Source organism: Herpailurus yagouaroundi, unplaced genomic scaffold (genome assembly GCF_014898765.1).
Source record: "Herpailurus yagouaroundi ecotype Mexico unplaced genomic scaffold, PumYag 186, whole genome shotgun sequence".
Lineage (NCBI taxonomy): Eukaryota > Metazoa > Chordata > Mammalia > Carnivora > Felidae > Herpailurus > Herpailurus yagouaroundi.
The window spans coordinates 48,806,777-48,829,191 of record NW_024412417.1 but is presented as its reverse complement, the minus strand read 5'-3'; the positions used below and the strand labels follow the sequence as shown (position 1 = coordinate 48,829,191).

The following is a 22,415-nucleotide window of genomic DNA, read 5'->3' as shown; positions in this document are numbered from 1 at the left end:
GCCGGCTCCAACTGCCAGGTGGGCGGGCGCGCGCGCGCGCGCGCGGCCGGGGAGGGGGCGCCGGGCCGGGACCGTGCGCGGCGGCCCTGCTCATCCCGTCGCCTCCCCGCGCAGCTCGGGCTCGGCGCCATGTACGCCGTGTACAAGCAGGCGCACCCGCCCACCGGCCTGGAGTTCTCCATGTACTGCAACTTCTTCAACAACAGCGAGCGCAACCTCGTGGTGGCCGGCACCTCGCAGCTCTACGTGTACCGCCTCAACCGCGACGCCGAGGTAGGTGCGGGCCGCGCCGGCCCCTCGCAGCTCCCTGCAGCCTCCCGAGTACTCGCCGAGGGCGGCGCGCGGCGGCGGACGGAGAAGCGAGCCCCGCCGAGCGCGGCGGCCTCCGGGGCGGCTCTCTCCGTGCCGGCTCTCTCCGCGCCGCAGCGCTCCGCCTGCCTTCCGCTCCCCGCGCCCGTGCGTCTTCTGTGCTCTTCGGTCTTTGCAGCAAATCACGTAAGCGCCTACTGTGTGCTGGGCAGTGGAGGTACAGCGGTGAACAAAAGCTACCAAAAGTCGGCGGCAGAGACCGCGCGCGAAGTAGAAACACACCTGTAAACAGGCTTGGAGGTTGGAGCGAGTGCAGCTGAGGTAGAGGAGGGAACGAGGGAGACCAGAGTGTCAGTCCGACAGGAAGACTGACAAAGACGGGACAAAGTTCCTGGCCAAAGGAACGAGGCTGGGTCTCGTGTGGGGCCAGAGAGCCCACAGGAGTTTTTCTAGAGTGTGATGGACCCATCCGTAGAGGAAACAAATGGCTCTGGTTGCCCAAGCGGTGAGAGTTGGTCCACGAAAGTTTCTTGCCAGAGCTGGTTTCTTACCTGTTCTCAAGGGGGCAGTAAGACTTCTCCAGGCACAAGGATGGGGAATGGAGGGTGTTGCGGGCCGAAGGAATAGCCGGCACACAGGCCAGAGCAGCTGAGGATGGCGGGGGCAGGCACGGTTGGACTGGGGTGTAGAGCGGAAGTGGGGTGGGGGGAAGAAGGCACATCGTGGTCAGGATGGTTGACCCCAGAGCAGGGAGGAATCACCGAAGGCTTTGAGTAGGGGCTGACGCAGCATGCACGTGGGGTCAGAGGGGCGGACGGAAGGAGGCTGACCTTCCTGGGCACCTACTTCAGGACACGTGTGTTTGCTTTTGCATTAAATATGTAGAGTACTAGGGGCGCCTGGGTGGCTCAGTCGGAAGAGCATAGGACTCTTGATCTTGGGGTCATGAGTTTGAGCCCCGTGTTTGGCGTAGAGGTTACTAAAAGTGATTGAATGAATCCGTCAGTCCCCATATTGTATCAGAGCGTCTTTGCTGTAATCACTAGAGTTTTTTCACTCCTATGTTCCAATAAAGTTCCCCCTTCTCTGATGCCTGTCATCCTTTAGAGACAAATGGGAAGCATTTACATCATTGTATATTTAAAAATTTTTTTTACCTTTATTTTTGATAGAGACAGAGCACAAGTGGGGGAGGGGCAGAGAGAGAGGGAGAGGGAGAGAGAGGGAGAGAGAGGGAGAGAGAGAGAGAGAGAGAGAGAGAGAGAGAGAGAGAGGAAGACCGAGAATATGAAGCAGGCTCCAGGCTCTGAGTTGTCAGCACAGCCTGACGTGGGGCTCGAACTCACAAACCGCGAGATCATGACCTGAGCCGAAGTCAGAAGCTTAACCGAGCCACCCAGTCACCCCTACATCATTATATTTTTTACATAAGGTTTCACAGCCCACTGGAATTCACTCGAGTCTTTTCAGCAGATGTTTGTTAAGCTTGTTTTGGGAGATGTTGGTGAGCACTACAGGTAGAGAGGCTTGCCCTTGTGGTGCTGCTGTTCCAGTGGGTGACAGACCACACACAGCCAGTAATACCGTGGGCTAGAGTTCGTTTATTTGTTTTGTTTTTTTTTTGTTTATTTTTGAGAGAGAGAGAGAGGGAGAGAGCGAGAGTGCATGCGTGCATGAGTGGTGGAGGGGCAGAGACAGGGAGACACAGAATCTGAATCAGGCTCCAGGCTCTGAGCTGTCAGCACAGAGGCTGACGCTGGGCTGGAACCCATCCATGAACTGCGAGATCATGACCAGAGTCGAAGTCAGATGTTTAACTGACTGAGCCACCCAGGCGCCCCGCCTTGGGCTGTAGTTTAAAGTGCTGTGGAAAGCATCAGAGCAGGGTCGGGGAGTAGGGAGCCAGGTGTGGTGTTAAATTTTGCCTCCTTGCAGAGTTGAGATTTGAGTAGGCAAGGAGGAGGGGCTGGAGAGAGCTTTGTGGGTGTCAGGTGAAGGTTCCAGGCAGGTGAAGGCCTTAGGGCAGTAGGGACTGGTGTTCAAGAACCAGCCAAGAGATGGGGCACCTGGGTAGATCCGTTGTTTAAGCGTCTGACTCTGGATTTCAGCTCAGATCATGATCCCCCAGTTTGTGAGTTCAAGCCCCACATCGGGCTTTGCATTGGCAGTGTGGAGTCTGCTTCGGATTTTCTCTCTCTCTCTCTTTCACTCTGCCCCTCCCCAGCTCTCTCTCTAAAAGTAAATAAATAAACTAAAAAAAAAAAAAAAAAAAAAAAAAAGGAACAGAACCAGCCAAAAGGCCCCGAGGAAAAGAGGAGTGAGTGCAGAGGGGCGCCTGGCTGACTCAGTTGGTGGAGCAGGTGACTGACTCTTGATCTCAGGGTTATGGGTTCGAGCCCCACGGTGGCTGTAGAGATTACTTAAAAAAAAAAAAAAAAGAGGGGCGCCTGGGTGGTGTCAGTTAAGTGTCTGACTTCAGCTCAGGTCACGATCTCGCAGTTCATGAGTTCAAGCCCCGCATCGGGCTCTGTGCTGTCAGCCCAGAGCCTGGAGCTTGTTTCAGATTCTGTGTCTCCCTCTCTCTCTGTGCCTCTCCCCCGCTTGCGCTCTGTCTCTCTCTGTCTGTCAGAACTAAATAAAAACTTAAAAAAAAAAAAAAAAAAGAGTGAGGAGAAGACAGAAGGTCAGAAAGGTGGTGAGGTGGGGGCCCGGTATCAGCATGTTGAGCTTTTAGGCCAATGTAGCGATTGACTGCTAACTCTGAGGTGAGGTTAAGGAGTGACAGGACCTGTGTTTTGCAAAGGTCACTCTAGCTGCTGTGTTGAAAAGTCTGTAGGGAGGTGGGAGGGGGGCCTGCAGGGAGACCAGTCAGGAGCATCAGGTGGTCAATTGGTGGAAAGCAGTCAGATTCAGGACGGACAGGATGTGGGATGTGAAGGGGTGAGGCGCCACGGGCAATGCTGAGGTTTTGCCAGGGTGCAGTTTTGGTCTGAGCACCGGGAGGGGCGGAGTTGCTGTGACCTGACATGGCGAAAGGGACATAGGAGCTCCTCTTGGGACATCATGTTCCTTGTTGCATAACAAGGAAGGCACCCCCAAACTTAGAAACTTAAAACAACAGACAATATCCCCCAACTTCTGGGGGTCAGGGAGCCGGGAGTGGCTTAGCTGGGTGGCCCCTGCACAGTCTCTCGCCGCAGTTCCATGTTGGCCAGGGCTGCCGTCCTCCGAAGGTCCTTGTGGGCTCGGAGCTTCTGCTTCTTACTCGCACAGCCGGCTGTCGGAAGGAGGCCTCGGTCCGTCACGTGAGCCTCACCACAGGGCGGCTTCCCCCAGAATGAAGGCTGAGAGAGAGAACAGCTCACCCAGGTGAAAGCACAGTGTCTTCGTAACCTGATCTGTACATGATGCGCCGTCCCTTCTGTCACAGTGGGAAGGGCTCACAGATAATGGTCTCTGAGAGGCCGGAGCCGTTGGGACTTTCTTGGACTCCAGACGCTGACAGGTGTACCGCGGTGCCGACGGAACAGCGCACTGCGAGGTTGCGGGAGAGTTAGAGCAGCAGTCGTGCTGAGGAGCAGGGTGTAGCCTGGAGCTGAAGTTGGGCCCGTCCGACCCTCAAGCTGGTCGGGGTCACCCAGAAGGTGGCCATCTGGGCCTGGGGTGCCCCGGCGTTGAGCAGTTGGGAAGAAGAGAGGAGGCTGAGGAAGACTTGGAGGAGGTGTGGCCAGGGAGGAGGGAGGAAAGCCCAAGCCCAGAGGAGGTGGCCGATTGGGACCCTGGGTCTCCTACCGCTGGGCCTCAGGTGAGGCCCATGATCTGGAGGCCCTGGTGACTCTTGACAGGGGCGTCGGGGATGTGGGCCTGCAGGGTTAAGAGCCGAGCAGAGAAAGAGAATTAGTACCGGTGAACATAGACGGCTTTCTGGAGATTTGTGCAAAGAGGGAATCAAAGAGATGGAGTGGTGACTGGTGGGAAAAGAGGGTTTTCGAAAGACGAGTGGGAGAGCAGGGTGTTGCCCGCCGGGGCGGAATCAGCCAGTGCAGCAGTCTCGCCAGCCGCCCCCACTCGCAGCCCACTGAGATCCACGGGAGCTTTGTACGCCCTCAGGGTTGCGAGAATTCAAGAATTCCAGACTGCGTGTGGCTGCGAAGGCCAAGGCAGGTAGTTGCTGTTTGGCCCATCGTAGGAACGTTTGCAACTCTCGGGTCAGAGAAGTGTGTGGGGCGGGAGGTGAAGCGGATGGGGGGAAGCTGGAGAGGGCTCCTCAGGTGGGTGAGAGCGCTCGGGATCAGTCTGGTCATTGCTGTGGAGCAGGCTGCCCTGGAGCTTCCAACAGCAGTCTGGTACCACGGACGCATACGTCTGTGAGTCCCTTGGGGGTTTGGACGGGGCACAGTGTGGACCGTGGAGGCACCTGGCCTATGCTCTGTGAGGTCTGGGCTTCCACTGGGTGACTTGAAGGGTTGGGGGCAAGCCGGGTGTGTCTGTCTCTGTCTCTCTGCTCCTCTCTCCCCACGCAGCTGGCTTGGTTTTCCTGGCATGGTGGCCTCGAGGTGGTTGGGCCTCTTACTTGGAGCGCTTGCTTACGCGGAAGAAGCAGCTGCCAGTGATCCCAAGGGCCGGGCCCTGGGGAACCTGGTCCCCCTTCCGCACGGCCTGTTGTTGTTCAGAGCTGCCTCTAGTCCAGACTCAGGAGGGGGGCGATGGGCCCCGTTGAGGCTGTCTTCAGTCTGCCCCCGTGGAATCTAGTGCAGGTGGCTGCAGTGGGGTGACAGGAGTGGGGAAGTCCTGGAGCACAAAGCGGGTGGGGATGTGTGTGGGGTGGGCAGTGTGGCTGGGGCCTCCGTCCTTTGGGTGAGCTGGGAAGCAAGGGCAGTTCTGTCAAGAGGCAGGGGGTGCAGAGCAGAGAAGCTGTGTGTGGGAGGGGGGTGAGTGCGTGGCCTGGGGCCGCCTAAGGGGTGCAACTGGGCAGCAGGAGAGGCCCCTGTGACCTTTGGGAGGGAAAATACATTGTGGTTGATTGAAATTAACAGAAGCCCCAGCTAAATAGAAAATAGATCACGGTTATGGATGGAAAGTCTCCACGTCGTATAGATGTCAACTTTCCTCAGGTTAACCCATAAATTCAGTGTCTTCGAAGTGGCAGTAGGTTTCTCATTAGATTTAGTAATCCGATTCTCAAATTTACATGGAAGAGCCAAAAATGAAGAATATCTAGGATAGTTTTTAAAAAATTTTTGAAGTTTATTTATTTATTGGGGGGGGGGGGGGGGAGAGGGGGAGAGGGAAAGAGAGTGAGAATCCCAAGCAGGCTCTGCACTGTCAGTGCAGACCCCCATGTGGGACTCGAACCCACGAACCGTGAGATCATGACCTGAGCTGAAACCAGGAGTCGGAGGCTTAACTGACTGAGCCACCCAGGTGCCCCTAAGATGATTTTAAAATGACCAACGGGCACTTGCCCCATAGGACTGTCGAGAATTTTGTGCGTTGTACATGTGTTATTAGGTACATACAAGACAAATTTAGAGTAATTTTTGGGGTTGCCTGGGTGGCTCAGTGGGTTGAGTGTCCAACTCTTAATTTCAGCTCAGGTCATGGTGCCAGGGTTGTGGGATCAAGACCAGTGTCGGACTCTGTGCTGATCATGGAGCCTGCTTAAGATTCTCTCCCTCTTCCCCCTCCCCATTGCATTTTTTTCCTCTCTCTGAAGTAAAAAAAAAAGAATAATGTTTTAATTTTGAACTGAACTTTTTGTGATGAAATATCCCTTTTTGCCTTTTTGTTTCTAATATTTTTTGCCTTAAAATCTAGTTTGTCCAGTAGCAGTGTAGCTATCTCAACTTTGTTCCCGTTTTTTGTTTTTTTGTTTTTTGGGGTTTCTTTTGACGTGAATCTCTACACCCAATGTGCGACTTGAACTCGCCACCCGGAGTTCAAGATCGAAGTCCGCATGCTCCAGTGACTGAGCCAGCCAGGGGCCCCTCTTGTTCTTTTTTTTAAATCTGTGTCCCTACATTGAAAGTGACTCCACAGCAGATAGTGGGTGTTATCATTTGGCAGTTTCTGTCCCCTAATTGGGTGTTTGGCAGATGTACACTTAATGTAATTTTGTGTGCGCTTGAGCTTGAATCACTGTCTGTCTCACTGTCTTTCTAACCACACCCTCATTCTTTTTCCTTTTCTGTGCTTTGTTTTGGGTTAGTGAGGACTTTTTAAGTCATTTTATTTTCCTGTTGGCTTTTAGTTACGTGTTTCGTATTATTTTCTAGTGATGTTAACAGTTACGCTAGGCCTCCTGGATTTATTACAGTTTGGCTTAGATGAGCATTTTTGCTGCTCCCGGAACAGTATAAAATCCTTTATACTTTAGCCCTGTTTATCTCCCTGGGCCCCTGGTTTGACCTACGTTATCAGCCCTGCAGTACGTTATTACTGTTTTTAGCCTCTCAATTTTACATCATTTCAGACTCGAGAGAAGTTTCAAGAGCAGAAATTTCCAATGTACCTTTACCCACAGTCCCAGATGGAACATTGTGCCATATCTGCTTGCTTTCTTCTCTTTTTTTCCCTAAGCCTGGAGAGTAAGTCGTAGACAGGAGGCCTCTCAGCTCCTGGAGGTCAGCGCGTCCTGTGCACCCTGACAGCATGGAGGTCTGTCTCTTGCAGAGCCACAGAACAATGGTCTGATGACGACAGTGACACTGGGAGAAGGCCAGGCCTGGTCAGATCCTGCCAGTTTACCCCGATATGATGTCTTTTGTAACAGAAGATGTCTCTTTGTATAGTCACTGGGCTGCTGGCTTGGATGGCGGGGTTCCCCCCGGAACATCACTGCGTTTCCCGTGGTAACTACTAAGTACCTTGTGGGACATATTTTGAGGTTGTGTAAACGTTGTCTTACTCCTCAAACTTTAATTTACTCCTGTTGGTTCCACCGATGGTTCTTGTTTCGGCTGCTTTTCCTGCCTCTTCCCTCTTCTAATTGTGTGGGCTTCCTGCCGCCAAGAGTGCTCCTTTCTCCCACGTGTCCTTCATCCCCTTATATCCTCCCAGCCTTATGAGCTCTTAGCAGCTTATAATCCTTTTTTATGCTGGGCTTTTCAACCTGAAGAACTTCCTTTAATAATCCTGCAGGTTTTCTACTGGCCGTGAGTTTGCTCCACTTTTGTATTGGAAATGCCTTTATCTCAGCTTCCTTTTCGAGGGGCATTTTCACTGGGTTTAGAATTCTAGGTTAATTGTTTCCTTTCAGCGCTTTCAAGATGTTATTCCACTGTCTGTGGCTTGTATGGTTTCTGGTGAAAATCAACTTTTATGGGGGCACCTGGGTGGCTTAGTTAAGCGTCTGACCCTTGATTTCCGCTCAGGTCATGATCCCATGATCCCAGGGATTGAGTCCCTGGTTGGGCTCTGTGCTGAGTGTGGAGCCTGCTTGGGGTTGGGGGCCCGCCCCCCCCCCCGCTTGCTTGAGAGTTCTCTCCCTCTCTCCTCTCTCTCTCCCTCTCTCCTCTCTCTCTCCCTCTCTCCCTCTCTCCCTCTCCCTCTCTCTCTCTCTCTCTCTCTCCCTCTCTCTCCCTCCCGCCCTAAAAAAAAAAAAAAAGTGAAAACCAGCTTTTATGAAGGTGATGTCTCCTTTTTCCTTTGGCTCCTTTTTTATTTTTTTTTATTTGTTTTTCATCGTTTATTTATTTTTGGGACAGAGAGAGACAGAGCATGAACGGGCGAGGGGCAGAGAGAGAGGGAGACACAGAATCCGAATCAGGCTCCAGGCTCTGAGCTGTCAGCACAGAGCCCGACGTGGGGCTCGACTCACAGACCGTGAGATCATGACCTGAGCCGAAGTCGGATGCTTAACCGACCAAGCCACCCAGGTGCCCCCTTGGTTTTGTCTTTTTACTGTGATGCACCTGGTTGTAGTTTTGTTTTCTTTCTCTTTTTTCAACAAGAAAGAAATGGCTTACTCCTGTGGCAGGGCATTTGTAAACATAGGGCTGAAGTCTAGGTCAGGGGGCTCTGTCCAGGGACGGGGCCAGGATGAGAAATGGCTTGTTTTCTGGACTTGCCTGTTCTCCTCCTGCATATCCCCTCTCACCCATTGTCCTTCCTCTCTGGTTGTGGCTTCGTTATTATTATCGTTGTCGTTGTTATTATTATCTTTTTACTCAAGCTTATTTATTTATTTTGAGAGACAGCGAGAGCATGAGCAGGGGAGGGGCAGAGAGACAGGGAAAGAGAATCCCAAGCAGGCTCCGCACTGTCAGTGCAGAGCCCGACATGGGGTTTGAACTCAGGAATCGAGAGATCATGACCTGAGCTGAAATCAAGAGTTGGACGCTTAACCGACTCAGCCACCCGGGCACCCCTGGTTTGCTTTATATTTATCTTGTTTTGGGGTTTGCTGCTCTTCTTGAGTCTGTAGATTGATGCTTTTCATCAGTTTTGGAAAACAATTGGTCAGCATCTTCATTTATTGATTCTGCCCTTCCCCTTCCTCCGTCGGTGCCAGTGGTATGTTAGAGCATTTGACTAGGTCCATATGTCTCTTGAAGTTCTTCAAGATTTTCACTCTGCATTTTGCTTGTGGGTGGGACTACAGTTGGTCTGTATGTGTTGACCTCACCCCCGGCAAGGGGAGTGTGGGTGTCCCGGCTGGTCCTGGTCACAGAGGTGACTGGGACACTTCACTCCAGTGGGACCTTGTTGAAGGGTTGTTGTAGATGTCCCTTGTTTGGTTGAGGAAGTTGCATTCTTGGCTTACTAAGAATTAAAAAAAAAATTTTTTTTTAACGTTTATTTATTTTTAAGACAGAGAGCATGAACGGGGGAGGGCCAGAGAGAGAGGAAGACACAGAATCTGAAACAGGCTCCAGGCTCTGAGCGGTCAGCACAGAGCCCGACGCGGGGCTCGAACTCATGGACCGTGAGATCATGACCTGAGCCGAAGTTGGACACTAACCGACTGAGCTACCCAGGCGCCCCTTTAATTTTGATGTTTATTTATGTTTGAGAGAGAGGCAGAGTGTGAGTGGGGGAGGGGCAGAGAGAGGGGGAGACACAGAATCAGAAGCAGGCTCCAGGATCTGAGCTGTCAGCACAGAGCCCAAAGCGGGACTTGAAGTCGTGAACTGCGAGATCATGACCTGAACCGAAGTCGGACGCTCAACCGACTGAGCCACTCAGGCGCCCCAATGTTTATTTATTTTTGGGAGACAGAGAGAGAGAGGGAGAGAAGGGGTGGGGGAGGAGCAGAGACAGAGAGGGAGACACAGAATCCGGAGCAGGCTCCGGGCTCTGAGCTGTCAGCACAGAGCCCGACACGGGGCTCGAACTCACAGACTGCGAGATCATGACCTGAGCCAAAGTCAGAAACTTAACTGACTGAGCCACCCAGGAGCCCCTCTTTTCTTTAAGAAGGCTCCGTGCCTAGTGTGGGGCTTGAACTCATGACCCTGAGATCAAGAATCACGTGCTCTCCTGACTGAGCCAGCCAGGCACCCCCTAAAATGCCTTTTCTGAAATGAGTTAATTATTTGGCTTTTCTCAAGCAGCTCTTTTCAGGACGTTGCCCAGTAGCACAAGTATGTCATTAAAAACGATCTTGTTTCTTGTTATTAAAATTTCTACTTTGCTTTGAAGTGACGATTTACGAGTGTGTGTGTGTCAGTGTGTTGTTACCACTAACAGAGAACGGTCTCTTATGGACACGAAAACGTACCGAAGCTTGGAGCCCTTGTTTTTCTGTAAAAAACGTGCCCCTACGTGGCGGTACCGCCAGGCCCTCTGTGTGGCACAGAGGACGGCTGCACTTGCCGCGGTTTCATTACCCGAGGTTACGGACGCTCTGCAGTCTGGATAGCGCAGTCGGACGCCCTCTCCCACCCTGGGGAGGCCCTGGCCGGCTGTGGGATCGGGCGAGGCCACGGCCCTCTGCGGCAGCATGCCCGGCGCAGGCTCAGTGGGCACCCTACGTGTCAGGGGAGCCGGGGGCGGTCGCTTGTGGTCGGCAGCTGGTGGCAGCTCTCAGGGCAAGCTGGACGCCTGTCTCGTAGAGTGATGTCCGTGCTGTGGCTGGGCCCAGGGGTGAGTTTGTGGGGGGCACGGCCAGGCAGGTTTGAGGGTGCACGGAGAGAGCTGCCATCCAGCCTCTGACCCTGAGCACTGCTAGCATCGGAGTGCGCGGGCTGTTGGGAAGCCAAGTCGGGGACTCAGGCTATGAGCACGAGTTTGTGCACATTGGGTTGGGGTGTGCACGGCTGTCTCTAGAAGTGTCTGGAAGCATGGTCCCCACTGCAGTGAGGGTTTGGGCAGGGCTGGCCCTGCGTTGTCTCCCCTCCTGGTCCCACCATGAGGTAGGACTCGCAGATGTCTGGCTGCAGCAGTGTGGTTTCACTGCCCACCCTCCTCTTCCCTCTCCCAGGCGCCAACCAAGAATGACAGGAGCACAGGTGAGTGCGGGGGAGGCTGCCCTGGCCCCAGACCTGGGGCCGTGGGGGCTGGGGTGCGGGCCCAGAGCTGTACCCACCGGCCTCTCCCCCAGAGGGAAAGGCCCACCGGGAGCACCGGGAAAAGCTGGAGCTGGTGGCTTCCTTCTCCTTCTTCGGCAACGTCATGTCTATGGCCAGCGTGCAGCTGGCGGGTGCCAAGCGGGATGCCCTGCTCCTGAGCTTTAAGGATGCCAAGGTAGGTGATGGCCTTGGAGGTGGGAGTGGGTGTGGGAGGCCTGTGGGGGGAGGGGGGATTGGGGGGAGGGGAGTCTGGGGCCATAGCTCTGACCTGCCCTCCAGCTGTCGGTGGTGGAGTATGACCCAGGCACCCATGATCTGAAGACCCTGTCTCTACACTACTTTGAGGAGCCTGAGCTACGGGTAGGTCCAGGCCATGCCCCAGCCCTCCCTGCCCCCCTCCCTCCCGCCCCAGCCCGTTGCCCCCTGCTCCCCTCCTATCCCCAGGCTGGCCTAACGGTGCCCTCTGCCCCCAGGATGGGTTCGTGCAGAATGTGCATACGCCGCGGGTGCGGGTGGACCCCGACGGACGCTGCGCGGCCATGCTCATCTACGGCACACGCCTGGTGGTCCTGCCCTTCCGCAGGGAGAGCCTGGCCGAGGAGCACGAGGGGCTCATGGGGGAGGGGTGAGTACTGGGGCAGGGGAGGGGCTCGTCCAACCGGAGCTCCCTCCTTCCTCCGCCCACTAAAGCCTGTCGCCCCCAGGCAGAGGTCCAGCTTCCTGCCCAGCTACATCATCGATGTGCGCGGCTTGGACGAGAAGCTGCTCAACATCGTAGACCTGCAGTTCCTGCACGGCTATTACGAGCCCACCCTGCTCATCCTGTTCGAGCCCAACCAGACCTGGCCTGGGTGAGGCCCCTCTGCTGTGGCTGCAGCTGCCAAGGCCTGGGGTGGGTCTCATTTGGGACTAGGACTGGGCCACCCCGCCCTTGGAGTGCTGTGACTGGCCCCCTGGCTGACCTACTTCTTTGTCCCCAGGCGGGTGGCTGTGCGGCAGGACACGTGCTCCATTGTGGCCATTTCACTGAACATCACGCAGAAGGTCCACCCTGTCATCTGGTCTCTCACCAGCCTCCCCTTCGACTGCACGCAGGCCCTCGCTGTACCCAAGCCCATCGGTGAGCTCCTATGGGGCTGGGGGGGGGGGGGTGGGGGGAGGGCGCTGAGCCCCGCCCACCAGCATGTCCATTTCCAGGTGGGGTGGTGGTCTTTGCTGTCAACTCGTTGCTGTACCTGAACCAGAGCGTCCCCCCATACGGCGTGGCTCTCAACGGCCTCACCACCGGCACCACCGCCTTTCCCCTCCGTGAGTGTGGGCTGGGGCAGGACCGCAGGGCAGGGAGGGCAGGAGGGGTGCGGAGTCTGTCTAACCGCACCCTGCACAGGCACCCAGGAGGGCGTGCGGATCACCCTCGACTGTGCCCAGGCAGCCTTCATTTCCTACGACAAGATGGTCATCTCCCTCAAGGGTGGTGAGATGTGAGTCTCCCTCCCTTTGGTGAGCCCCGTGCCCTCCGCCCTGCCCACACCCTCCCTTCGGTGAGCCCCGTGCCCCCCCTCTGAGCCCTGCCCCCAGCTCAGTGCTCCCCGTCCTGGCAGTTACGTGCTGACCCTCATCACGGACGGCATGCGCAGTGTCCGCGCCTTCCACTTCGACAAGGCGGCCGCCAGTGTCCTTACCACCAGCGTGAGTTGGGACTGGGTGGGTGGGAGGTGGCCCTGGGTCTGGGCCTGGTTTCACCCTAACCGCCCACTGGTCTTCAGATGGTCACCATGGAGCCTGGGTACCTGTTCCTCGGCTCTCGCCTGGGCAACTCGCTCCTCCTCAAGTACACAGAGAAGCTACAGGAACCTCCGGCCAGCGCCGTCCGAGAGGCTGCTGACAAGGTGGGTGCCCGGGGCCTGTCAGGATGCTGGCCTCTTGTGCAGGGCCAGCCTCAGAGGGCTGCTCACTGTCCCCTCCTGCCTTGCAGGAAGAGCCTCCCTCGAAGAAGAAGCGAGTGGACTCCACGGTGGGCTGGTCAGGTGAGGACAGGCCTGCACGGGACAGGGAGGGGCTGGTGGGGTTAGGCCTGGCGGCCAGGCAACCGGGCCTCCTGGCCCGACGGGGTCTCTTGTCTGCTGCAGGGGGCAAGTCGGTGCCTCAGGACGAGGTGGATGAGATTGAAGTATACGGCAGCGAGGCCCAGTCGGGCACACAGCTGGCCACTTACTCTTTTGAGGTGAGGTTGGGCACAGGGAGGGGCCTCCCACGCCAGCCGGCCTGCCTGCCTGAGCACTGCTGTGTCTGCAGGTATGTGACAGCATCCTCAACATCGGACCCTGTGCCAACGCTGCCATGGGCGAGCCTGCTTTCCTCTCTGAAGAGGTGCTTTTGGGTGAAGAGATGGGGGGCAAGGGGCTCACGCAGCAGTGGAGCCCTGTCCTCACTCTGAGCTGCTGTGCAGTTCCAGAACAGCCCCGAGCCAGACTTGGAGATCGTGGTGTGCTCCGGCTATGGGAAGAATGGGGCCCTGTCGGTCCTACAGGTATGTGGGGGCAGGCGGTGTGGTGCCTCCTGGCGGGACCTGGGTGAACCGACGCCCCCCGCCCCCCATTCGTCCTTCTAGAAGAGCATCCGGCCCCAGGTGGTGACAACGTTTGAGCTTCCTGGCTGCTATGACATGTGGACAGTCATCGCCCCTGTGCGCAAGGAGCAAGTAGGTGTATCCTGGGCAGGTGACCCGTTGCTGCGTCCGCATGGACTCAGCCTGAGCGTGCGGGTGGCTTGGAGGCAGTGGGGCCCAGGACAGGGCTGGCCGTGACATTGCAGGCAGGCCTGGGTGCACACTTGCTCTGGTTTGGCTGGGGGTCTGCCCTCCCCCCACCCTCTTCCCAGGCACCCCTGGTTGGGTGGTGTGATTCCTGCTCTCCTTCTGCTGTCACAGGAGGAGACTTCTAAGGGGGAGGGCACAGAGCAGGAGCCTAGCACTCTTGAGGCGGAAGACGATGGACGAAGACACGGGTTCCTTATCCTGAGCCGGGAAGACTCCACCATGGTAAGGGGTGGGGGTCCCGCAGCCTGGGGCGGGGTCCCACGGTGAGCGTGCGCCTCACTCTCCCATTACCTGCAGATCCTGCAGACAGGGCAGGAGATCATGGAGCTGGACACTAGTGGCTTTGCTACGCAGGGCCCCACGGTCTTTGCTGGCAACATTGGGGACAATCGCTACATCGTGCAGGTGTCGCCGCTCGGCATCCGCCTGTTGGAAGGAGGTGGGCTCGGGCGGGTGGGCAGGTGGGCAAGGGTGGGCGGTGCTGACCACCCGGTGCTGACCGTCCTGTGCCCACAGTGAACCAGCTGCACTTCATCCCCGTGGACTTGGGCTCCCCCATCGTGCAGTGTGCCGTGGCTGACCCTTACGTGGTCATCATGAGTGCCGAGGGCCACGTCACCATGTTCCTGCTCAAGAGCGACTCATATGGGGGTCGTCACCACCGCTTGGCGCTGCACAAGCCCCCGCTGCACCATGTGAGCCACCCTCCCCTCGCCACGCCCACAGCCTGCTGACTCCCCTTCCCCCGGAGCTGAGCCCCGCCCCTCTCCCTGCAGCAGTCCAAGGTGATCACGCTCTGCGTGTACCGTGACGTCAGCGGCATGTTCACCACTGAGAGCCGCCTGGGCGGGGCCCGTGATGACCTGGGGGGCCGCAGTGGCTCGGAGGCGGAGGCCCAGGGCTCCGAAACCAGGTATTCTGGGTGGCCGGGGCACGGGCTGGGGCCAGGTTCCCTGTGGCAGGCCACGCGTGACCTGTCTTCCGGCCCCGGCCTCCAGCCCCACGGTGGACGACGAGGAGGAGATGCTGTACGGGGACTCGGGCTCCCTCTTCAGCCCCAGCAAGGAGGAGGCCCGAAGGAGCAGCCAACCCCCCGCTGACCGGGACCCTACCCCATTCCGGGCCGAGCCCACTCACTGGTGCCTACTGGTGCGGGAAAACGGAACCCTGGAGGTGTGTGATGCCCTGCACCCCACGCAGCTCCCTGTCCCCTGCTCCCTGCGGCTGCTAATCCCACTCCCCACACAGATCTACCAGCTCCCTGACTGGCGGCTGGTGTTCCTGGTGAAGAACTTTCCCGTGGGGCAGCGGGTCCTGGTGGACAGCTCCTTTGGTCAGCCCACCACACAGGGTGAGGCCCGGAAGGAGGAGGCCACGCGCCAGGGGGAGCTGCCCCTTGTCAAGGAGGTGCTGTTGGTGGCGCTGGGGAGCCGCCAGAGCAGGCCCTACCTCCTGGTGAGTATGGGCCCTCTGTCCCCTCATGGTGGCTCTGCACTGCCCCCCTGCCCCTCCCCCTATGACCCTGCAGGGCGCCCCCCCCCCTTTCCCGTGGTGACCCCACAGTGCGCCTTTCCTTTCCCCTGGTGACCCCTCACTGCCGCACAGGTGCACGTGGACCAGGAGCTGCTCATCTACGAGGCCTTCCCCCATGACTCCCAGCTCGGCCAGGGAAACCTCAAAGTCCGTTTCAAGAAGGTGCGGTGACCAGGTTGTGCCGGGTGTGGGGTGGGTGTGGAACGTGTTCCGGGGGGAGACCCGGCCCTCATGGTGCACACACCTCCACCCCCAGGTCCCTCACAACATCAACTTCCGTGAGAAGAAGCCAAAGCCATCCAAGAAGAAAGTGGAAGGCGGCAGCGCTGAGGAGGGGGCTGGGGCCCGTGGCCGTGTGGCACGGTTCCGATACTTCGAGGACATTTATGGCTACTCAGGGGTAGGCAGGTGGCTTCATGGGGGGCCCGTGGGGGGTGCAGATGGGGCTTCCTCTCATAGTACCTGCCTTCAGGTGTTCATCTGTGGCCCCTCACCTCACTGGCTCCTGGTGACTGGCCGGGGGGCCCTGCGGCTGCACCCCATGGGCATCGATGGCCCCATTGACTCCTTTGCCCCATTCCACAACGTCAACTGCCCCCGTGGATTCCTGTACTTCAACAGACAGGTAGGAAGACCCCAGGACTGAGGCTGCTTCACGTTGCCCTCCTCACTTCCATCTGACACTCACCAGTGATGCCTGGGTCAGGAAGAGGTGCGGGGGCCCCCGAAATGAGGCCCTCAACGGCTCGTCACAGGGCAGGATCCTGGGTTTCATCTGGAGGGTCAGGGAGCTGTCTAGACAGTGGACAGGGCCAGGGTCAAAGAGGTGCAACCTGGGGCTTAACACTGGGAAAGCTTGGAGGACAGGGCAGGCGGCAGTGGAGACCGTAGCCCACAAGGGCACCCGTTTGCGGGGCCAAGGCCTAGTCCCTGCTCTGTGGCTCAGACCCCAGCCCTGCCCTTCAGGAGCTGTGTGACTCGGGGCAAGACACCCACTCTCTCCGAGCCTCCCATCTCCTCCTCCACGATGCCAGTATATTGATAGAGGTGACCCCAGGTGACTGAGAAAACAGCGATGATAGCACGGCCAGGGCTTTGTAGATGCTGACACGCTTGGGACCATGGGTGAAGGGGGGCCCTGGCAGGGGCTCCCTTGCCCGTCTGTGCAGACTCTGGTGTGGTCAGTGTACCGGTAAGCTTTTGCTTCCAGCCTCTAGCTTCCTGTGAGCCTGGTCCTCCCTTGCCCTGGCCCAGACAAGTCTGTGGCCAGCATCCCAGTCCTGGGTGAGCCTGGGGGAGGGGACAGCAAGCCGGTGAAGCACAGGACAGCTGGTCTCAGCCCCTTGCACACACCTGTGCCAGTAGAGCTGAGGGCTGTCCGCACGGAGCCCTCAGAAGCCTGGGATTTGCCTGGCCTGTCTTTGGCGGGTGCCTGGCTTCCCTGACCCTTGTACCCCGCCTCCCAGGGTGAGCTGAGGATCAGTGTCCTGCCTGCCTACTTGTCATACGACGCCCCGTGGCCTGTCAGGAAGATCCCACTGCGCTGCACAGCCCACTATGTGGCTTACCACGTGGAGTCCAAGGTCTGACCCCATCCCCTCGAGGCCAGAGACCCTCTGGGTCTTGCCTCCGGCCTGCCCGTGACGCCCTCCACTCTCCCAGGTGTATGCTGTTGCCACCAGCACCAACATGCCGTGCACCCGCATCCCACGCATGACTGGCGAAGAGAAGGAGTTTGAGACCATCGAGAGAGGTGCGAGATGCCCAGAGGGGGGCTTGCCGTTCGGGCTGCCCACCCTGACCGTCGCCTTTTGTCCTTGCAGACGACCGGTACATCCACCCGCAGCAGGAGGCCTTCTCCATCCAGCTCATCTCCCCAGTCAGCTGGGAGGCCATCCCTAATGCCAGGTGGGGCTGGGGCTGGCTGGGGACCTGGGGCCAGCCCGTAGGCTGCATCCTGACCCTGTCGTGTGCAGGATCGAGCTGGAGGAGTGGGAGCACGTGACCTGCATGAAGACGGTGTCGCTGCGCAGTGAGGAGACCGTGTCCGGCCTCAAGGGCTACGTGGCTGCTGGGACCTGCCTCATGCAGGGGGAGGAAGTCACGTGCCGAGGGCGGGTAAGGGGCTGGCAGGAGGGGGCGGGCCGTGCCCGGCAGCCCCAGCACCGACCCTGTGCCTCACCCACCCTCCTTCCCCGGCAGATCCTGATCATGGATGTGATCGAGGTGGTGCCTGAGCCTGGCCAACCCCTGACCAAGAACAAGTTCAAAGTCCTGTATGAGAAGGAGCAGAAAGGGCCAGTAACTGCCCTCTGCCACTGCAACGGCCACCTAGTGTCTGCCATCGGCCAGAAGGTGTGCCCTCTCCCACTGCCCTCCCGAGTCCTGCCGCTGCCTTCCGCTCGCTGCCTACTCCTTCTGTCCCCCTAGATCTTCCTGTGGAGCCTGCGGGCCAGCGAGCTGACCGGCATGGCCTTCATCGACACCCAGCTCTACATCCACCAGATGATCAGCGTCAAGAACTTCATCCTGGCCGCCGACGTCATGAAGAGCATTTCGCTGCTGCGCTATCAGGAGGAGAGCAAGACACTGAGCCTTGTGTCCCGGGTACCCGTGGGGCCTGCGCACAGTGCTGGGTGGGTGCTGGCCTCAGGCCGACCTTGACACCCCTCCTCCCCGTCCTCAGGATGCCAAGCCCCTGGAGGTGTACAGTGTGGACTTCATGGTGGACAACGCCCAACTGGGCTTCCTGGGTGAGCACGGGGCCTGGGGGGCTTTGGGGTCTTCCAGACCTTGGGTGTGGCCGGGCTGACCCTGGGCGCTCTGCTCCCCAGTGTCTGACCGTGACCGCAACCTCATGGTGTACATGTACCTGCCAGAAGGTGAGTGTTCCCTCTTCCCCTTTTGTGGGGCTGGGGGTTGGGCGGGCAGTGACCTGAGCTCCCTCCGGCTTAGCCAAAGAGAGCTTTGGGGGCATGCGCCTGCTCCGCCGGGCGGACTTCCACGTGGGCGCCCACGTGAACACGTTCTGGAGGACCCCATGCCGGGGGGCTGCCGAGGGACCAAGCAAGAAGTCAGTCGTGTGGGAGAACAAGCACATCACGTGGTTCGGTGAGTCCCGGGTCAGATGGGGGCGGGTGTGTGGCGCGGGGCAGGGGACGGTCAGCCCGGCTCACCCCGTGCCTCCCGCAGCCACGTTGGACGGCGGCATCGGGCTGCTACTGCCCATGCAGGAGAAGACCTACCGGCGGCTGCTAATGCTTCAGAACGCGCTGACCACCATGCTGCCCCACCACGCCGGCCTCAACCCCAGGGCCTTCCGGTGAGTTTGCCCCGCTCCCTCCCCCAACTCCTCTCCCCCCCCCCCTACCACGTCCTGCCGTCCTGCTGCCCGCCTGCCTCCCCAGGATGCTGCATGTGGACCGGCGCATCCTGCAGAACGCGGTGCGCAACGTCCTGGACGGGGAGCTGCTCAACCGCTACCTGTACCTCAGCACCATGGAGCGCGGCGAGCTGGCCAAGAAGATCGGCACCACCCCCGACATCGTAAGCCCACCCCGTCTGCCCCGCCCCGCCCTCCCCACCGCCCCCTAGCCCCTCACCAGCCCCTCTCTCTCTGCAGATCCTGGAGGACCTGCTGGAGACGGACCGCGTCACCGCCCACTTCTAGACCCACCCCCGTGCGCCACCCCCACCCCTTTTTGTACAAAACACGAGGAAAAAGAGTGATTTGAAGAGAGTTTGTGGTCATTACAGGGTCTCCCGTCTGGGCTGTGGCCACAGCCCCGTGTTGTCCCCCACACCCGCTCCAGGCCACCGCTGCCTCAGCGCCCCCGGTCTTGGGGCACGTGCACCTTCAACCCTGATCTGTTGCTTGGACGCTGGGTGAGCTCTGAGGTCTGCTGTCCCTGGGGCTCCCTAGGTCTCCAGGTACTGGGAGAGCTCCTGGGTCTCCGGCAGGAGGCCCAGCTGGAACAACAGCCGAACCAGGAGGGCAGTGAGCCGCATCGATAGGGTCTCCACCCTGGGGTGGGAGGGCACAGGGGTCACAGGTTGGTGGGGAGCAAGTATTGGCGGCCTGCCCCAGCCTGCCCCCTCCCACCCCCTCACCTTAGGGCCACTTCAAATTTGAATGTCTCCCAGATGACCTTGATGTGGCGCAGGAGGCTGGCACCGTAGACGCTCTGGTACGCCACACCCGCCAGGCGGCTCCAGCCCCTGACCGCACTGCCCAGAGACACGGTCAGTCCGGCACAGTCATTCCACCCCCCACCACCCCCCCGGGCATCACCAGCCAGCGCCCACCTCTTGGCCATGAGGAAGTAGCGGTCAACGGGGGCGCCCAGGGTGGTGGTGATGGCGCGCACGGTGTTGATGTTGCGCAGCACGAGCAGCATGGACCGCGGCAGGGCCTTGAGCACCCGCACGATGTCCTCGAAGTGCTCTCGCGCCATGGCCTGCATGTAGGCTGCCTCCTCGCGGCTCAGCAGGTGCGAGCGCCACAGCTGCCCCAGGCGCACGGGCCGCTGCATGAGCATCTCGGAGAAGAGGATATAGTCTGGGGGGGGCGGGGGGGGGGGGGACAGTGAGCCAGGCCCGCGTGCCCCGCGAGCCCACACGCCTGCACGCCCCAGCCTCACCTTGCACCCCAAGTGCGGCTGCGTGTGTCTTCATTGCCTCATCGTCCCTCAGGATGATGGCCCGCCACAGCTGGCACAGGGCTGCCCGGTCCCTAGGGGAGCTCAGCAGTAAGGCCAGAGCACCCCGGCCAGTGCCCCCCGCCCCCACCTCCCCCCCCCCCCCCTTGCTCCCTGCTTACTTCTCATCCAGAAACTGGTAGAGCCCATGGTCCAGCAGCACCAGCTGTGCCTTCCCATCTGGGCCTTTCCGCACCAGAACTAGGGACACAGCACATTGGCTCTCGCCCCCCTACCCCTGGCCCCCCACCCTCACCCCGGGGTGGGGGTTCTTCCTACCATTGCCAGGGTGGGGGTCAGAGTGGATGAAGCCTGTGTAAAATATCTGCTCAGCAAAAGTCTGAATGAGCTTCTCTGCTATCTGGAGAGAGAACAGGACTACGCCACCATGGCCCTGTGCTCAGGGCGCCCACACACCCCTCCCACATCCACGCGCCGACGCGCACGGCACTCACGTCCTTCACTGCCAGCCCCATGGTCTTGATGGCCTCCACATCGTTGACCTTGCAGCCTTCACAGAATTCAGCTGTCAGCACACGCTGGGAGAGAGCAAGTGGCTGAGCTCAGCAGGCCCGTACGTTCCCACCCAGGAGGGGGCCCAGCCCACCTTGCTGGACGTGTCCCAGTACACGCGGGGGACCACGATATAGCGGAAGTGCTGCAGCTCCTGTGCACAGCGCTCAGCGTTTCGGCCCTCGTTCTCGAAGTCCAGCTCCTGGGCCAGGGTGCCCTTCAGGTCCTGGGGGCCACATGGGCAGCTGGGGGTCCAGGTCAGGGACCAGCCCACCCCCAGCACACACGTGCAGACACTGCTCCAGCCTGCCTCTGGGCAGCGGTTACCTGGAGGACCCAGCTGAAGCCGAAGCTGGGGTGCATGAACTCGATGAGCTGGAGCAGGAGCTCCAGAGTGTGGATGTCGCCGTCAAAGCGGTCCCGCAGATCGATGTACTGCACCTGCGTCAGGCAAGGCTGCAGGGAGGACCCAGGGCCGCGACCACAGCCCCAGAGCCCGCTGTGGAGCGGCGCCCCCCCCACCCCCCATACCTTCACAGCCACGGCCGTGCCGTCGTGCAGCTTGGCTCGGTGCACCTGGGCCAGGCTCGCAGCAGCGATCGGCTGGTAGTCAAACTCCTGGAAGAGCTTGTGGGGTAGGGCCTGGAAGTCTTCAAGGAACAGCTCGTCTACCTGGCAGGAGAGGCTTCTTGGAGCAGCGTGGGGGCCGCTGCAAGGCCCCCAGCTCCCAGCCCAAGAGTAGGGCTCACCTCCCGGAAGCCGCGGGTGAGGGCCCTGTCCTCCAGCACACGCAGGGTCCTGATATACTCCGGGGGCAGCAGGTGGTTGAAGGAGCACAGCCCCTGGCCCAGCTTCACGTAGAGGCCCCCGTTGCTGATGGCCCCGGCCACCAGCGCGTCAGCCGCCCGCTGGTGACATGCAGACATCACCTCCAAGTACCCCGGGCTGTTCTGACCACAGGCATGGAGGGAAGGGATGGGGGCAGGCAGGTGCCTCCTTAGTGCCCCCAACACCTACCTCCATCTGGCCTGTCCCCTTCCCCTGGCCCTCCCCCCACCGTGGCCAGGACACGGGGACAAACCTCTTCCACCCCTCGCAGGACAACGTTTGCACACCACCAGTAGTCCAGGGAGATCTGGAGGCCGACCCTCAGAGACCTGTGGGCACAGGCTGTCCTCAGCCCTTGGCAGGCACTGGGCCTCAGACCCCCCACTAGCCCACCAGACCAAAGTGAGCACGTGGCAGGGGCTGTGGGGATCACAGGCCGGACCAGGACACAGAGGACGGGCTCTGGTCTAGCCTCCTTGCTCCCGGACAGCATTGCCGGCAGGGCGGTCTCCGTTCCTGGTCTGCACAATGGGCAGCCCGCGTCCATGCAACCCCTGTCCCTGAACGCACATCAGCGAGCATCCAGGATGTCTGGGGACGGCTCGCGCCCTACCAGTCAGGCATGGCTTCTTTCTCATTCTTTCACAGCAACTAAGAACTGGTGCAGCAGCGATGGCCGGCAAGCTGACTGCTGTCACCAGTTCCTATGTGCAGATGTGACCTGGCTCCAGGCCCCTCCGTACTGCTGGCCCTGCCTCTGTACTCAGCCTCCTTTCCCGGACTGGGCTCTGCCAGCCCCCCAGGCACTCTCCACATGTCCCCGGACAGCTCCACGGAGCTGTCCTGGGGGCCCAGGCCCCGCCTTATGACAGCGAGGGTACTCGCTCCCCGCCCTCCAGGCTATGGACAGGGACCCTGGGTCTGGAGAGGGAAAAAAACCAGGGCTGAGTCCAGGCCTCTGGCGTCACAGACCACAGACCCTCAGACCTTTGAGTGGGGTGTGGGGCTCCTGTTCTTCAGGAAAAAGCCCTGAGAGGACCTGAGGCCACTGGTCAAGCCAAACCTCTACCTCCCTGCCTCTTGGTCACCTCTGTCACAGAAGGGTCGGAATTAAAAGGCAGGAAGGAATAGGCTGCTAGATCCTGGATAGGTTTGCTTCCTTGCTGCAGTACACGCTGCTCCCAGCAGTCACGTAGAGCAGCGTGT

The 22,415-nt window shown here is 59.3% G+C and overlaps 2 protein-coding genes across 5 annotated transcripts in view; one reads left to right on the top strand and one right to left on the bottom strand.

Moving 5' to 3' along the window:
* CPSF1 (cleavage and polyadenylation specific factor 1) overlaps positions 1-18,900 on the top strand; it is a 19,443-nt gene extending 543 nt beyond the window's left edge. Inside the window, exons 1-38 of one of the 2 annotated variants that reach the window (XM_040494749.1) lie at positions 13-18; positions 115-273; positions 10,733-10,760; positions 10,853-10,995; positions 11,100-11,180; positions 11,294-11,445; positions 11,525-11,671; positions 11,801-11,940; positions 12,018-12,128; positions 12,208-12,301; positions 12,422-12,509; positions 12,587-12,709; positions 12,796-12,847; positions 12,950-13,044; positions 13,116-13,190; positions 13,270-13,350; positions 13,432-13,521; positions 13,750-13,860; positions 13,936-14,077; positions 14,155-14,333; positions 14,415-14,551; positions 14,637-14,811; positions 14,887-15,093; positions 15,244-15,333; positions 15,428-15,571; positions 15,644-15,796; positions 16,638-16,754; positions 16,834-16,924; positions 16,995-17,079; positions 17,148-17,289; positions 17,374-17,526; positions 17,602-17,778; positions 17,858-17,924; positions 18,006-18,053; positions 18,127-18,282; positions 18,364-18,493; positions 18,579-18,717; positions 18,794-18,900. In XM_040494749.1, coding sequence (XP_040350683.1) covers positions 130-273; positions 10,733-10,760; positions 10,853-10,995; positions 11,100-11,180; positions 11,294-11,445; positions 11,525-11,671; positions 11,801-11,940; positions 12,018-12,128; positions 12,208-12,301; positions 12,422-12,509; positions 12,587-12,709; positions 12,796-12,847; positions 12,950-13,044; positions 13,116-13,190; positions 13,270-13,350; positions 13,432-13,521; positions 13,750-13,860; positions 13,936-14,077; positions 14,155-14,333; positions 14,415-14,551; positions 14,637-14,811; positions 14,887-15,093; positions 15,244-15,333; positions 15,428-15,571; positions 15,644-15,796; positions 16,638-16,754; positions 16,834-16,924; positions 16,995-17,079; positions 17,148-17,289; positions 17,374-17,526; positions 17,602-17,778; positions 17,858-17,924; positions 18,006-18,053; positions 18,127-18,282; positions 18,364-18,493; positions 18,579-18,717; positions 18,794-18,841 — 4,335 coding nt within the window. In that variant the 5' untranslated portion in view covers positions 13-18; positions 115-129 and the 3' untranslated portion in view covers positions 18,842-18,900. Of the gene's footprint in view, positions 1-12; positions 19-114; positions 274-10,732; positions 10,761-10,852; positions 10,996-11,099; positions 11,181-11,293; positions 11,446-11,524; positions 11,672-11,800; positions 11,941-12,017; positions 12,129-12,207; positions 12,302-12,421; positions 12,510-12,586; positions 12,710-12,795; positions 12,848-12,949; positions 13,045-13,115; positions 13,191-13,269; positions 13,351-13,431; positions 13,522-13,749; positions 13,861-13,935; positions 14,078-14,154; positions 14,334-14,414; positions 14,552-14,636; positions 14,812-14,886; positions 15,094-15,243; positions 15,334-15,427; positions 15,572-15,643; positions 15,797-16,637; positions 16,755-16,833; positions 16,925-16,994; positions 17,080-17,147; positions 17,290-17,373; positions 17,527-17,601; positions 17,779-17,857; positions 17,925-18,005; positions 18,054-18,126; positions 18,283-18,363; positions 18,494-18,578; positions 18,718-18,793 lie in introns of those variants that run through there. The other variant, XM_040494748.1, reaches the window with a different exon arrangement.
* Positions 18,898-22,415, bottom strand: part of ADCK5 (aarF domain containing kinase 5) — a 17,903-nt gene continuing 14,385 nt past the window's right edge. Inside the window, exons 4-15 of one of the 3 annotated variants that reach the window (XM_040494751.1) lie at positions 21,463-21,538; positions 21,131-21,331; positions 20,913-21,053; positions 20,709-20,822; positions 20,476-20,607; positions 20,324-20,407; positions 20,148-20,229; positions 19,991-20,069; positions 19,812-19,903; positions 19,477-19,729; positions 19,282-19,398; positions 18,898-19,195 (exon numbers count right to left, since the gene is read on the bottom strand). In XM_040494751.1, coding sequence (XP_040350685.1) covers positions 19,090-19,195; positions 19,282-19,398; positions 19,477-19,729; positions 19,812-19,903; positions 19,991-20,069; positions 20,148-20,229; positions 20,324-20,407; positions 20,476-20,607; positions 20,709-20,822; positions 20,913-21,053; positions 21,131-21,331; positions 21,463-21,538 — 1,477 coding nt within the window. In that variant the 3' untranslated portion in view covers positions 18,898-19,089. The remainder of the gene's footprint in view (positions 19,196-19,281; positions 19,399-19,476; positions 19,730-19,811; positions 19,904-19,990; positions 20,070-20,147; positions 20,230-20,323; positions 20,408-20,475; positions 20,608-20,708; positions 20,823-20,912; positions 21,054-21,130; positions 21,332-21,462; positions 21,539-22,415) is intronic. The other 2 variants (XM_040494753.1, XM_040494752.1) reach the window with 2 other exon arrangements.